The sequence below is a fragment of the Ranitomeya variabilis genome, chromosome 1 (assembly GCF_051348905.1).
Source record: "Ranitomeya variabilis isolate aRanVar5 chromosome 1, aRanVar5.hap1, whole genome shotgun sequence".
NCBI classification, from domain to species: Eukaryota; Metazoa; Chordata; class Amphibia; order Anura; family Dendrobatidae; genus Ranitomeya; species Ranitomeya variabilis.
The window spans coordinates 898653074-898669403 of record NC_135232.1 but is presented as its reverse complement, the minus strand read 5'-3'; the positions used below and the strand labels follow the sequence as shown (position 1 = coordinate 898669403).

At 42.5% G+C, this 16330-nt stretch overlaps 1 protein-coding gene across 1 annotated transcript in view; it reads right to left on the bottom strand.

Annotated features, from left to right (window-relative positions):
• Positions 1 to 3280: 3280 nt before the first annotated feature.
• The window catches only part of ARSJ (arylsulfatase family member J), a 174500-nt gene continuing 161450 nt past the window's right edge, over positions 3281 to 16330 (bottom strand). Inside the window, exon 2 of the mRNA XM_077278695.1 lies at positions 3281 to 8171. Coding sequence (XP_077134810.1) covers positions 6785 to 8171 — 1387 coding nt within the window. The 3' untranslated portion in view covers positions 3281 to 6784. The remainder of the gene's footprint in view (positions 8172 to 16330) is intronic.

The following is a 16330-nucleotide window of genomic DNA, read 5'->3' as shown; positions in this document are numbered from 1 at the left end:
GTAGTGACATTTGAAATGCAGACTTTAATGGAATGGTCTGCGGGCATCACGTTGCATTTGCAGAGCCCCTGATGTGCCTAAACAGTAGAAACACCCCACAAGTGACCCCATTTTGGAAACTAGACCCCCGAAGGAACTTATCTAGATGTGTGGTGAGTACTTTCAACCCCCAAGTGCTTCACAGAAGTTTATAACGCAGAGCCGTGAAAATAAAAAATAATTGTTCTTTCCTCAAAAATTATGTTTTAGCAAGTAATTTTTTATTTTTGCAAGGGTAACAGGAGAAATTGGACCCCAACAGTTGTTGCCCAGTTTGTCCTGAGTACGCTGGTACCCCAAATGTGGGGGTAAACCACTGTTTGGGCGCACGTCGGGGCTTGGAAGGGAGGGAGCACCATTTGACTTTTTGAACGCAAGATTGGCTGGAATCAATGGTGGCGCCATGTTGCGTTTGGAGACCCCTGATGTGCCTAAACAGTGGAAACCCCTCAATTCTAACTTCAACACTAACCCCAACACACCCCTAATCCTAATCCCAACTGTAGCCATAACCCTAATCACAACCCTAACCCCAACACACCCCTAACCACAACCCTAACCGCAACACACCCGTAACCCTAATTCCAACCCTAATCCTAACCCTAATCCCAACCCTAACCCTAATCCCAACCCTAACCACAACTGTAACCCCAACGCACCCCTAACCCTATCCGTAACCCTAACCACAAGCCTAATCTTAACCCTATTTCCAACCCTAGCCCTAATTCCAACCCTAACTCTAATTCCAACCCTAACCCTAAGGCTATGTGCCCACGTTGCGGATTCGTGTGAGATTTTTCCGCACGATTTTTGAAAAATCTGCAGGTAAAAGGCACTGCGTTTTACCTGCGGATTTACAGCAGATTTCCAGTGTTTTTTTGTGCAGATTTCACCTGCGGATTCCTATTGAGGAACAGGTGTAAAACGCTGCGGAATCCGCACAAAGAATTGACATGCTGCGGAAAATACAACGCAGCGTTTCTGCACGGAATTTTCCGTACCATGGGCACAGCGGATTTGGTTTTCCATAGGTGTACATGGTACTGTAAACCTGATGGAAAACTGCTACGAATTCGCAGAGGCCAATCCGCTGCGGATCCGCGGCCAATCCGCTGCGGATCCGTGGCCAATCCGCTGCAGATCCGCGGCCAATCCGCTGCGGATCCGCGGCCAATCCGCTGCGGATCCGCAGCCAAATCCGCACTGTGTGCACATGCCATAACCCTAACCCTACCCCTAACCCTAACCGTACCCGTAACCCTAACCCTACCCCTAACCCTAACCCTACCCCTAGTTCTAACCCTAGTTCTAACCCTAACCCTAGTGGAAAAAGAAAAAAAAATATTTTCTTTATTTTATTATTGTCCCTACCTATGGGGGTGATAAAGGGGGGGGTTTATTTATTATTTTTTTTTATTTTGATCGCTGTGATAGAACCTACCACAGCGATCAAAATGTACTTTGTAATGAATCTGCCGGCTGGCAGATTCGGCGGGCGCACTGAGCATGCGCCCGCCATTTTGGAAGATGGCGGCGCCCATGGAGGAGGCGGACGGGCACCGGGAGCCTCGGTAAGTATAAGGGGGGGGAGATCGGGGCACGGGGGGGGCGTCGGAGCATGGGGGGGTGACATAGGAGCACGGGGGGAGCAGACAGGAGGACGGGGGAGCGGAGCACAGGACGGAGGGGACTACGGGACAGATCGGTGGCTTGGGGGGGCGATCGGTGGGGTGGGGGGGGTCACTTCAGTATTTCCAGCCATGGCCGATGATATTGCAGCATCGGCCATGGCTGGATTGTAATATTTCACCAGTTTTTTAGGTGAAATATTACAAATCGCTCTGATTGGCAGTTTCACTTTCAACAGCCAATCAGAGCGATCGTAGCCACGGGGGGGGGTGAAGCCACCCCCCCCTGGGCTAAAGTACCACTCCCCCTGTCCCTGCAGAACGGGTGAAATCGGAGTTAACCCTTTCACCCGCTCTGCAGCGACGCCATCATTCCATGACGCCACATAGGCGTCATGGGTCGGATTGGCACGGGTTTTCATGACGCCTACGTGGCGTCATGGGTCGGGAAGGGGTTAAGAATTAATTAGTAAAAGGTATATTTTAGAGGGTTGTTTTTCTTTTGGTTTATTACGGATAAGATATATTACAAAGTTGCTCATTTTCATGTGTACTATTGATTTATGAAATATTAATTAAAATGAGGGTTATTCTAAGACTTAACATGTTCTGGTTGGTTTCACACGTGTTTCTTTACTCCTTGTTTCCATATGGGTGGCCAAGTGTATGCTCTGGACCAAGAATCCCAGCCACGAATAGACACTGGTATTCGCTGCACATACTCAAGGTTCTACCCACAGGTGGAATCCCGGCCTAGAGTTTAAACTGGGCCAAAGATGTGACGCTATGGAGTCCCCGAGAATTATACAGTGGGAAGGGTCTAGAGAGATTCTAGGGCATAATAGAGAATAATCAATTTGTGGAGAATAAATTCTCTGCTAATTGAATTTCCGGAGAAAATCCTCATAAACAGTCGAGTTCTAAATTTGTCTGATCCGCTCATCTCTAGTTATCACTGTAACTTTGCAATGCTAAACTTCTAGGTTCGAATCCCCCCAAGGACAACATCTGCAAGGAGTTTGTATGTTCTCCCTATGTTTGATGGTTCTCCTCTGGGTTCTCCAGTTTCCTCCCACACTAAAAGAGACAATCATAGTTATTTCTCTAAAGCACGGTGGAAATTAAGAGTACAAGAAAAATAAAACAATTTAGCAATTAACTGTAATTAGTCATAGGAGACAAAATTATTAGCTTTTTCCAATTAGGTGAACCATATATGTTTTTCGAATATCTTTATATTTGGACTTCATAACATTTGTGTGTTATGAAGTTTGCAGGGTCTACAGTATATTGCATAGAAGGATTCTTTTTTTTTAAATGTTTGATAACACCCTTAAGAATGGCTAATATACTTGTCCTGTATCATGGTTTAGCCTTTGCATTGAAAAAACATGTATTTCTTCAAGCTGCACTTAAAACACAAGAGCTTTTTTTCCTTTCAACTATAATGTGAGGCACATGTCTTCTTTCCTCATGTCCATGTGCAGGCCCTGAGGGCTGGTAAACAGAATTTAATATATAACAGAGTAAACATAAAATGTGCCTGAATAGAAAATAAGAAACAAAAAATCAATAGTAAGGAAACACATGAACTTATATGAAATGTCATGCATTTTATTTAGTATATTCTCATATTAGTAATAATGTAAGAAACAATGGTCATTACCAACACTTACTAATACATTAACCATAATTTCCCAATGGATAAGTGTAGGTGGGTAGGATCCGGATCTCAATTCTTCAGCTGTGCTCATGACCCCAAGCCTGTAGAGCGTGAATGAAGGAGCAGCACATATGCTCGTTTTTGGTCCAGGCAAGCTTGTACGCACCAGACATGTGTCGCCATTAATCGTGCGGGTATCAGTGGTTGCTTCCCACTAGTCTAACATTGATCACCTATCGAATAATTAGTGTTGTTCTGTCCATTTGATTCATTATTCTATGTTGTATTTCACTGGATGTGGTAATGCAAGGTTGCCTATTAGTTTGAAGGGACATCTTGTAATACCATACATCTCCTGCAAGAAATGCAGACCAACTGAATACAGTTTGTGTGTTCTCTTCATGCTTTTTTAGATTTCCTTTTTATTCAGATTTTATCTTTTACAAAGCTTAATTATAAGAACTCAATAAAGCTTGTTATTAGATGAGCCTCTGTGTCCGTGTGTGTGTGTATAAATGGGAATCCGATTGAAATCCCTATAAGGGACAGGAAAAAATCTACATGGCAAAAAAGAAGCCTGCACAGTGTTAAAGGGAATATGTCAGCAGTTTTTTTTACTATTAAATCTGCCAGCAGCATGGGTTACAGATATAGACCTTAATCCCAGAGATGTATCAGCTAGTTTAGTGGTTGTGGCAGTCATGATAGATTTACAGTTTTCCTTCCTGCAGTTCTGGTAGAGCTCAGTTGTTGAGTTGTATCTAGCCCCACACATATCACAGCTTTCTGTGTATTTTGTATAGTGACAGTGTACAGTGTATTCAGTGGTGGGGGCATAGTCGGGGTAGAGCTCACCTAGTGAGGTGGATCTGCTAAGCCTGTAGTAGGGGCAACGGTGAGGGGGAAGCACAGAGTCTGGGAATTGGTGGCCTTACACTATCTGAAATCTCGAGCAATCAGACAGATGGAGTGGAACCAAGCAGGGATGGATGCAGGTTCAAAAGACAGCAAGTACAGGTAAATGAGCAAACCCCTAGAGTCTCAATTCGATGACAAGGATGTGTATCCTAACAGCCCTTAAATAGGATTAGGGAGACGACATCACTGAGCCATGCCAGGCAACCTACAAAATCCAACATGGAGCACAACAGAGAGCAGCAGACAAAGATGAAGGCAGCAGAGCCCAGTATATTCAGGATAGGTGTATAACAGTTGGACTAGGATGAACAGACTAATTGTCCTCTAGTGATAATCTCCTGCTGATAAAACATTGATTGTATTGAAACAGCAAATCACAGCCCAATAAGTGACACATCACTGAAATTATGGTTTCTGCTCCTACATTATGGTGCTCTCATAGTGGCAGATTCCCATATATACATATACTTAATGGGATTGCCCAGGAAGTTGATGTTGATGGGTTGTCAGGGAAAGAACGTTCTTGTGCTGTTTGAATGTAGATAAAAGGGAGTTATCAATTGAAAAGGAAGGAAAATTACAGAGCATAAGAAGCAGGACAGTTCCAAGAAAGCCTCGTATGTGCACCAAAAGCAGTTTTAACTTGTTGAAGGGCATGAAGGCTGCAAGACCATGCTTTATTTGTGTTTTTGCCTGAAGCTACAGATATGCTTTAAGTCTCAGTAATGACTGCAAATGGCCTTTGTTATGAAGACACATGTTGTTTGGTGGACCCAATACAGCTTCTTTATCTGGAGGTAACTAAAGATAATCGCACATGTTTGAGTGGCGTTAGACTTGATGCACAAATACTTCATTGGAATTGATAGGAAAGAACCGCTACATTACCACTTTAATAACTCTGCATAACATACTGATTGTATAAGACTTCATAATTCTATCAGCATGAGTGATAACTGATGTAGAAAAAAAACCTCATAGGAGTCATTTCAAAAAGCAGACAATGACTCATATTCAATTGTATGCAATCACAGATGAACATAAAATACTTAATGATGGCATGCTGTAGATAACAGTATGCATTGTGTGTTTTTATTACTCTTTTGTGATACGCTTCTCTGATCACGTGTACTTTCAATCATTTCCATTTTACAGTTTATATTTACTCCATAGAAAGAATCAGATGGTGAGTGTAGCTGTGGATGAGACTGCATTTTAGAGAATGGTTCAAAAGTAAAGCGGAGTTACTCAACTTTTTAAGTAGATTTTATCCACATATAAACTATAACAGGGAACCCCATCCAATATTTTCAACAAAGTGCAAATGTTTAGGTAGGTAAGTCAGTTTCCTTTGAATGATATATCACCAAAAATTAGCCAAAAAAACCAATATTTAAAAAACAGTGTAAAGACTAAATGAATATACTATATATATAGTACCTCATATAGTTTGTGTGAACAGTTGTATATACCATATAGTTAAGCAGAGGATCTTAAAGCATATTTCTATCCAACATGCTAATGTTATAGCTTTACTTATAGATTTATTTGGTTCAGGCGTTTAGATATCTGATAACAAACTTAAAAGGGTTGTCTGGCTTTAGGCTACAAGTCCGCAGTCACTCTATGTGACTACAGACTTGTGAATTCTCACATCGCACGCACTGTACACTGTGAGGACTCTCTGATTCCGGGACTGGGAGAGGGCGGTCATATGAAAGTAAGTATGTGCTTTTCATACATTCCAAATACACATGTCTGGCCTCAATCAATACACTTGCAGTAAGTAAAGGCCACACATGTCTAGTTGGCACGTGATTGCATTCATGCAAATCGCATACATGCAGTCACGCGCCCATAACTCCCGATGCTGGCACCAGAGAATGCTCATAGCGCACTGTGAGCCTGATGTGAGGAATTGCAAGTCTATAGTCACATAGAGTAGCCTAAGGCCAGACAACCCCTTTAAGAGAACCCCATAATTTAAACTACAGTAATAGCTATTTAGTTTTTAATGGTGACATGTAACATGTAATAGGAAAGCTGATTGTTTGACAAATACTGTTGAAGTGAATTTTTTGAGTCACATTCTAGTTTTTATCAATTCTACTAATCGATTTTGGAGAAGAAAAAGTAAACATATAATTGTTATAAAATGCCTCGACATTATAGGTGAATTCTAAGAAACCAGCATTCGTTTCTATTTTCATAACTTCTCATTGAATATTTATAATATTGACCATATTCACATATTAAATATACATAGGGGACTTCATTTTAGCTCAGTTTTGTAGCATTTTGAATCATATAACAGGTTTTAATTTCAATGTGAAATTTCTAAACAGCAAAAAAAATCATAAATCTTTAAAAAAATCAGTCATGGTGTATTGCACATGTAAAAATATTCCAGCAACAATGGAATATTGCACTGTGTACAGTACAAGGTGCTACTTAATATAATAACGCACTACTAGTTCCCTTGACAGAGAATTTTTTATACAGTAGACCACTAATTGTCTTGTAATTGATCTTTGCTTTATGAGTTGGACAAAGAAGGATGACAACCAGAATACTGTTGTTTACGATGCTTGGCATTCTTCTTGTCCTTCTTTTTCTTAGATTTTTTGTTAGTCTTTTTCTGTTTTTTACTTTCCTTGTACCAAGGACCCCAAACTCCTCCATTAAGTTTAGGGTTGCTCCTTGGATCCTTTGGGGGATATCTTACTGGGACTGCAGATTTGTTGAACTGCGCAAGTCTTCTAAGCAACTGCTTTACTACATCTGGGTACTTTTCAGACAAATCAATTCTTTCATATGGATCGGCAGTTATGTTAAAAAGCCACAAAGATTTTCCATTTGTGAGAGACACACGTTCATTGTGCCAGCGATTAAGTCCAATGTTGCTAAAACTTTGAGGAGGCACCCAATCACCATAGCCAGGGTTTCCAGTTAGTAGTTTCCACTGGTTTACTCTAATAGCAGATTGAATAGCAGTATTCCAAATGCCAAAGCCAGCAGTCCAGGAGCCATTTCTTGCCTTGGTATACATAGGATCTATATTGTGTAGGATATCGATTCTTGGGGAACGTTTTCCTTCGCTTATTGTTTCCCATATGTCATAGCCATCTAGTTTCATGTCCTCCCCTATTTCACCACCAGCCAAAGTAACTAGTGTTGGAAACCAGTCTGTTATATGGATTAGTTCTCTACAGATGTGGCCACTGACTTTTAAAAATGGGCTATGGACAAAACCAACGGAACGTATACCACCTTCCCAATAAGTCCCCTTGCTTCCACGGAGAGGCCAATTGTTGCCTCCCGCCGTTGGCTGTCCACCATTGTCCGAGGAATAAATAAGGATGCTGTTCTCATAAAAGCCATATTTTTGTAATGCTATGGTAATATTGTTAACGGCTTCATCTAAGCATGACAGCATGGCGGCATATCTTCTCCTGTTAACATTAGTTATTGACTTATAATTTTCTAAATAATTTCCAGGCGCTTGTAAAGGAGAGTGCACAGCTTGGTAAGCAATATAGAGAAATAAAGGCTTCTTGGGATTGTGGCTGGCCAAAATGTCATGTACTCTTTGAGTGTACATTTCTGTAGAATAAATACCATGGTCATGTTCCCATGCTGCATTGTCATTTTCATACAAGTCATATCCACATGTACCTGGGCTGTCACATTTATAATGGTTATAGTAATCACCACTTCCCAAAAGTGATCCAAAGAAAGAATCAAACCCTCTGTGTGTTGGCATGCATTCCTTGCGATAAAACCCCAGGTGCCATTTTCCAACCATATGGGTTGTGTAACCAACGCTCTTTAGTTTCTGTGGTAACGTCAGATTGTCCAGTGGCAAACAGTTTGGCTGAGAAGGTCGAATTATGGAATGCTGAAGACCTGTGTGTATCTGGTACCTGAAAGAAAGAACGTTTTTTAGATAAACTCATATTATAACATATTAATCAATCTATCAATTTATCTATACTCTTTAATTGGAGCTACTTTGCCTCTAAATAAAATATACTCTTTGAATGAAAGCTCTTTTGAGGGAAGGTGCCACATTTTTACATTATTTACAAAAAAAAAAGTTACAAAACATGTTGTTTTTGCAAATGTTGCGCTAAATAGGATTTATGTGTTTTTTTTAAATAATGTTTTAATGTAGATACTTGGGGATGCCATTTTACTTTGCAGGTCTGTAATGGTTGCTGCATGACACTTCTAAACTGCTGATAAGGCAGCCCCTGGGCATAGGAGACTGCGGTCAGACACCGACCCCTCTTCCAATACAGTTGCATCAGCTGTGAACCAGGCAAGACTCTGTGGGCTGTCCAACTCACAGCTGTAGGTGTGGCCGGGCTCCATTTTATTATAGCCCAGTGCTATACGCTAAGCTCCACTTACACTCTGTCACAGGCCCTGTTATGTCAGAAGCTGTACTGCTCTTCCGGCATAGCAGGTCCTGTGTTGTGAGGAGAAGAAGCTGTAGACACCGGAGGTGGACAGCAGAGGAAAGAAGCGCTCACTGGAGCCGGAGGATGGAGAGCAGTGAGTGCGGGTGACTTATCTCCTTGCTCCTCTGTCCTGCTACTCCAGGCGCTGCACTATGCATCCTGAGCAGACATCACCTGCTCCTCACACGATGCCAGGCTCTACTGTGTCCTTCTCCTACTTTGTTTCTGTCTCTGCGTCCCCCATATACACACAGTCCCAATTATCTCTGGTAAGCTGCATTCACAGCCATTAGAGATAAAATACTGGATAGTAATGGAGAAAAGGTGATGGGGAGACAGTGAGGGAGTCGACTCCTGGAGTGCAGGAAAGTGAACAGGGATTACAGCAGGAGGGGGAAGTGGTAGGAGACAGGACAGAGAATAAAATGGGTAATGACAGGAATGTTATTCACCTCACTAACAAAAGTCTTTATATACCTTTTTTCCTGTGTATATGAGCATGCATATGTATTTTCCTGTGTGTATGAGCATGCATATGTATTTTCCTATGTATAGTAGAAAAGATCGGATGATCGCAGCTTCAAGTAAGAAATACAGTATAAAGTGAAAACATATCTAATCCCATCATGTGTGAGACTCCCCAGATCGCTGTATCTAATACCAACAGATGTGAGACTCCCCAGATCGCTGTATCTAAAGGTACCTTCACACTAAACGATATCGCTAGCGATCCGTGACGTTGCAGCGTCCTGGCTAGCGATATCGTTTAGTTTGACACCCAGCAGCGATCAGGATCCTGCTGTGATATCGCTGGTCGTTGAACAAAGTTCAGAACTTTATTTGGTCGTCAGACCGGCGTGTATCGTCGTGTTTGACACCAAAAGCAACGATACCAGCGATGTTTTACACTGGTAACCAGGGTAAACATCGGGTTACTAAGCGCAGGGCCGCGCTTAGTAACCCGATGTTTACCCTGGTTACCAGTGTAAAATGTAAAAAAAACAAACAGTACACTCACCTTCGCGTCCCCCGGCGTCCGCTTCCCACACTGACTGAGCGTCGTAAAGTGAAAGTGAAAGTACAGCACAGCGGTGACGTCACCGCTCTGCTGTTAGGGCCGGCGCTCAGTCAGTGCAGGAAGCGGACGCCGGGGGACGCGAATGTAAGTATGTACTGTTTGTTTTTTTTACATTTTACGCTGGTAACCAGGGTAAACATCGGATTACTAAGCGCGGCCCTGCGCTTAGTAACCCGATGTTTACCCTGGTTACCCGGGGACCTCAGCATCATTGGTCGCTGGAGAGCGGTCTGTGTGACAGCTCTCCAGCGATCAAACAGCGACGCTGCAGCGATCGGCATCGTTGTCGCTATCGCTGCAGCGTCGCTTAATGTGAAGGTACCTTAATACCAACAGATGTGAGACTCCCCAGATCGCTGTATCTAATACCAACAGATGTGACACTCCTCAGACTGCTGTATCTAATCCCATCATGTGCAATATGCACCAGACCGCTGTATGTAATCCTATCATGCATAATACGCCCAAGACCTCTGCATCTAATCACATCATGTGTGATACTTACCAGACTACTGTATCTAATCCCATCATATGTGATATGCCCCAGACCGCTGTATCTAATCCCATCATGCAATATATTACATTGAGCCCCGTATCAAGATACGTGTAGTGTATCACGTGCTGCGAATAATCCCAGTGTGTGTGCTACACTCTGTGTATCTAACCCCAGTTTATGATACAGTGAGCAGCACCAACTAACAGAATCTGTGCCGTCAGCCATCCTCGGTGACACTGTCTACTTGTCAGTATCACTGGCAGTCCCCAACAAATAGCTCCTCACTGTGATCCTAAAAGTTATCCTTTCTTATCTTTTAACAAACACCCAGAAGGGGCGGGGAGCAGTGACATCACACACATGAGCAGACCCCGCCCACATTTACTGCAGTCATAATGTGAAATAGTTGTACACTAGGTTTTCATGTCAAATTTCAGCAGCTGCTCCCCCTAGTGTTTAAAGTGGAAATACCAAACCAATTATTTTTCATACTTTACTTAATTAAAAACAAATTATAACATATTTTAACAACATTAAAACATTAATACTTCACATTTTTTCAATTTTTTTTTTTATAACATTTCCCTTTAAGAAATGTTATAAACCTCTCTTTCTTTAAATCCCGCAGGAAACAATTCATTTACAGAGCATACATGCGGTTATGTGCCGAATAGACGTACATGGCCTCCGTCAATGCAAGTCTATTGAGCAAGGCTAAACATGTCTAGTCGGAATGTGGCCAGAAGTTTGCAAATTGCATACTTGCAGTCACTCATTCACTGCACCCAGCAACAACATAGGAGAATCCTCACAAGGAGCAGTGGTGCGCTGTGAGGAGTCACAAGTCTGCAGTCACATACAGTACCCCAAGGCCAGAAAAATAGTTATAGCACAAAAAAGTTAATAATTAACATTTACCACATGTCTACAAAAATTTAAAGGAACGGATGGCACTCACCGGATAAAAAAACATCTTTATTCCAATACTTTAAAATATTGGCGTCGGGAGGATGGGAGCAGGAGTGGAATGGACGACAGCCGTTTCGCGCTGCAGTGGCGCTTCTACTGGTCACGCAGGTAAGTGAGACTGACATCACCTCTTAACAGAGGGAGGCAGCTAAACCCCACCCCCGGTGATTGAACACATGTGCAGCAGCTATACATAACAATTAAAATGCATTTGGGAAACAAATGAAAACAATACAAAAACACAATAAAACCGGCTTATTACAGGAAATGGATATATCCAAGCTTTCATTCAAACCAGCGGATTCTTGCGCTCGAGTGGGCATAATCCATATGGCCTCTCTTTTTAGTAGAAGCTTATGCAGATCTCCTCCTTGCACTGGAAGAGACACCCTTTCAAGACCAGCAAAAGACAGCACCTCTGGGTTTCCTCCATGGAATTCCCTAACATGTTTGATCAAACGTGGAACCCCCTTGCCTGAACTGACCGAGTTGAAATGCTCTCTGAACCTCACATAGAGAGGGCGATTGGTCTTGCCAATATAGAAGGACTTACAGCAACATAAAACCACATAAACCACATGGGTCGTTTTGTATGTGATGAAATCTTTGACAGTATGAGACACACCTCCAATGCAAAGTGTTTGACTTATATCATGGTAATTACAAAAAGGACAATGTCCACACTTAAAATTACCATGAGGAACACTTTTACTTAACCAATTACCCTGTTGCTTCACCATCCGTTTTTTCACTATTATGTCACCCAGAGTGGTACTGCGTCTATTAGAAATAATGGGACCCCTTGCTGCCACCACCGCAATATCTTTATCACGTTCTAGAATGTGCCAATTCCTGCAAATAGCTGACCGTATGATACCGTCCATAGGGCCATATTTAAAACAAAAAACAAATCTTTTATCATGTTTGTGGGCAGAACCACGATTATTGTCTCTTGCCTGATTAACCCTATTGTTAGCCTCATTCAAAAGTTCATTGGGATAACCCCTACAGTGGAACCTGTCACACAACTCTTCTGCCTGCTGAGTGCAGCTCTCCTGAGTATTATTAATCCTCTTCAATCTTAATAATTGGCTATAAGGGAGGGAGCGTTTTACATGAGCCGGATGGAAACTATCAAAATGTAGGACAGAGTTCGTAGCAGACGGTTTTCGAAACACTCTGGTACAGATCGCACCATCCACAACGTTAATTTGTATGTCTAAAAAAATCCAAATCAAGGCCTCCATATCTCGATGTGAACGACATATTCATTCGATTAGACTCATTGAGATACTGGACAAAATCATCAAATAATTCACGAGGTCTGTCCCATATCATGAAAATGTCATCCACATAGCGAACATAAAGTCTGACGTGCCTCAAAAAATTATTTCCAATATTGTACACATAATCCTACTCCAGCAAAGCCAGAAAAAGGTTTGCAAAAGTTCACGCTACCGGAGTTCCCATCGCGGTCCCAGTGCATTCCAAGAACCAGGAATCCATAAATTTGAACGCATTGTGTTTTAATTTGAAATCCATGCCCTCACACACAAAGTTGACAAAACCATCACTTCTTTTTAATGACCTCCAAATTTTCCTCAAAGCTGCTACACCCAAATCCTGGGGGATCCTTGTGTACAGGCTTTCCACGTCAATAGAGACCAAGGAAAAGCCTGCCTGCCAAGTAATACCCCTAAGGCCCCCTAAAAACTCATCATTATCCTTAATATACTGTAGGAGGGAATGTCATGCAGCAAAGGACGCAACAACCAATCCATGTACTGTGATAATGGCTCTGTAAGGGATCCAATCCCTGACACAATGGGGCATCCTGGCGGGGTAGTGAGGGACTTATGAACTTTTGGAATATAATACCAGTGAGGGCAGCATAGGAACTCCAGCAGCAGCTTCTCAGCCTTTTTTCTGGACAAAACACCCAATTCTACATTTTTACGCAAAAAGGTTCGTAATTCATTCTTGAACCTATTTGTAGGATCTTGTGTCAATCTTAAATAGGTAGACGTATCAGACAACTGTCTCGTGGCCTCCGCCAAATACTGTTCTTTTGGTAATAAAACTACATTGCCGCCCTTATCTGCATTCCTCAGAACCACATCAGACCATTCTCTGATTTCAAAAAGGGCACATTTCTCTAAAGTTGTGAGGTTAGGCGGGGCAATCGGATATATAATAGATTCCACATCCTTTAGTACCTGGGTCTCAAATAAATCGATTACATTCCCAGGGGAAACTTGGGACATAAACGTTGATGGCACACCCCCTGTAAATAGTTTGAAAGACTCATCATCTATGGGGTGAGCAACCTCCGGGGCAGTTAAATCACACAAAATCTGGGCATCTGCCCTAATATCAGCCAGGGAATCAGTGCCAGCGAGGAACCCCAAAGGGCCCACCTGGCATGGGCTCTCCCCTTCTAAGGCCGGCGTCACACTCAGCGTAAGACAATACGGTCTGTTTTTTACGGCCGTAATACGCAGAAAAGTCCCCAAAATAGTGGTCCGTATGTCATCCGTAGGCAGGGGGTGTCAGCGTATTTTGCGCATGGCATCCTCCGTATGTAATCCGTATGGCATCCGTACTGCAATATTTTCTCGCAGGCTTGCAAAACCGACATCTAATGGATTTATGTGCTCAAATGTTCATTAAAAAATATATACAGTATATATATATATATATATGTCATTGAGACACATATATATATATATATTCTGTATTTATATTTAATTCAGCGCGACATATGTGAAAAGCCGGTAATTCAATTGCTGGCTTTTCATTTCTCCTTCCCAAACCCGACATGATATGAGACATGGTTTACATACAGTAAACCATCTCATATCCCCTTTTTTTTGCATATTCCACACTACTAATGTTAGTAGTGTGTATGTGCAAAATGTGGTTGCTGTAGCTGCTAAAATAAAGGGTTAAATGGCGGAAAAAATTGGCGTGGGCTCCCGTGCAATTTTCTCCGCCAGAGTGGTAAAGCCAGTGACTGAGGGCAGATATTAATAGCCTAGAGAGGGTCCATGGTTATTGGCCCCCCTGGCTACAAACATCTGCCCCCATCCACCCCAAAAAGGCATATCTGGAAGATGCGCCTATTCTGGCACTTGGCCACTCTCTTCCCACTCCCGTGTAGTGGTGGGATATGGGGTAATGAAGGGTTAATGTCACCTTGCTATTGTAAGGTGACATTAAGCCAGATTAATAATGGAGAGGCGTCAATTATGACACCTATCCATTATTAATCCAATTGTATGAAAGGGTTAAAAACCACACACACACATTATTAAAAATAATTTTAATGAAATAAACACACAGGTTGTTTTAATATTTTATTGCTCTCTCAATCCACCTGAAGACCCTCGCTTGGCAAAATAATAAACCAACAATATACATACCTTCTGATGAACTGTCACGTCCCACGAAGTAAATCCATCTGAAGGGGTTAAATCAATTTACAGGCAGGAGCTGTGCTAAAGCTAAAGCTCGTGCCTGTAATTCCCCGGGTGCTGAAAGGAAAGCTGGGTGATCTGTACTTACATTGAGTCGCGGTGAGGCGCCCTCTGCTGGATGTTCTCATGAACTGCAGCCTTGGAAAAGTTCCCACACTCGAGTTCATGTGAGTTCATCCTGCAGAGGGCGCCTCACCGCGACTCAATGTAAGTACAGATCACCCAGCTTTCCTTTCAGCACCCGGGGAATTACAGGCACGAGCGAGTGCTTTAGCACAGCTCCTGCCTGTAAATTGATTTAACCCCTTCAGATGGATTTACTTCGTGGGACGTGACAGTTCATCAGAAGGTATGTATATTGTTGGTTTATTATTTTGCCAAGCGAGGGTCTTCAGGTGGATTGAGAGAGCAATAAAATATTAAAACAACCTGTGTGTTTATTTCATTAAAATAATTTTTAATAATGTGTGTGTGTGGTTTTTAACCCTTTCATACAATTGGATTAATAATGGATAGGCATCATAATTGATGCCTCTCCATTATTCATCTGGCTTAATGTCACCTTACAATAGCAAGGTGACATTAACCCTTCATTACCCCATATCCCACCGCTACACGGGAGTGGGAAGAGAGTGGCCAAGTGCCAGAATAGGCGCATCTTCCATTTGTGCCTTTTCTGGGGTGGCTGGGGGCAGATGTTTGTAGCCAGGGGGGGCCAATAACCATGGACCCTCTCTAGGCTATTAATATCTGCCCTCAGTCACTGGCTTTACCACTCTGGCGGAGAAAATTGCGTGGGAGCCCACGCCAATTTTTTCCGCCATTTAACCCTTTATTTTAGCAGCTACAGCAACCAAATTTTGCACATACACACTACTAACATTAGTAGTGTGGAATATGCAAAAAAAAAGGGGATATGAGATGGTTTACTGTATGTAAACTATGTCTCATATAATGTCGGGTTTGGGAAGGAGAAATGAGAAGCCGGCAATTGAATTACCGGCTTTTCACTAACACCGCTGCGTATTTCTCGCAAGTCACACTGCTGATCCGTGTGGAATCCGTATTTTTCTCGCCCCCATAGACTTTCATGGGCGATTTTTTTGCGCAATACGGTGACAAACGCAGCATGCTGCGATTTTCTACGGCCGTACAAGACCGTATATTACGGATGCGTAATATACGGCTGATAGGAGCAGGCCCATAGAGAATAATTGGGCCGTGTGTAATGCGTTTTTTACGGACGTATTTTCGGCGCTCATACGTCCGTAAAACTCGCTAGTGTGACGCCGGCCTTAAAGTCCACAAAATTAAAAGCCTCCGGAATACAAAAGCCCAGTCCTTTTGAGTGAACGGATATGTGTGAACTGTTCAAATTATGGACAGTTAAATTCAACACCATGTTATTGGAAGGATCCATTAATGTCTCTGTCTCCATGACACATGTTTCCTTTTCCGTTGGCGTCCTGCGTTTTCTCCCCTTACCCCCTCTGCATGTTCTTCGCCTTAAGGGGGTGTCGGGGCCATTAGATATGCAGGGGCTCGATCTGATGGGCCTGGTGAAATAGAAGATTTTTCTTGTGCATTGGAGTCAGACTCT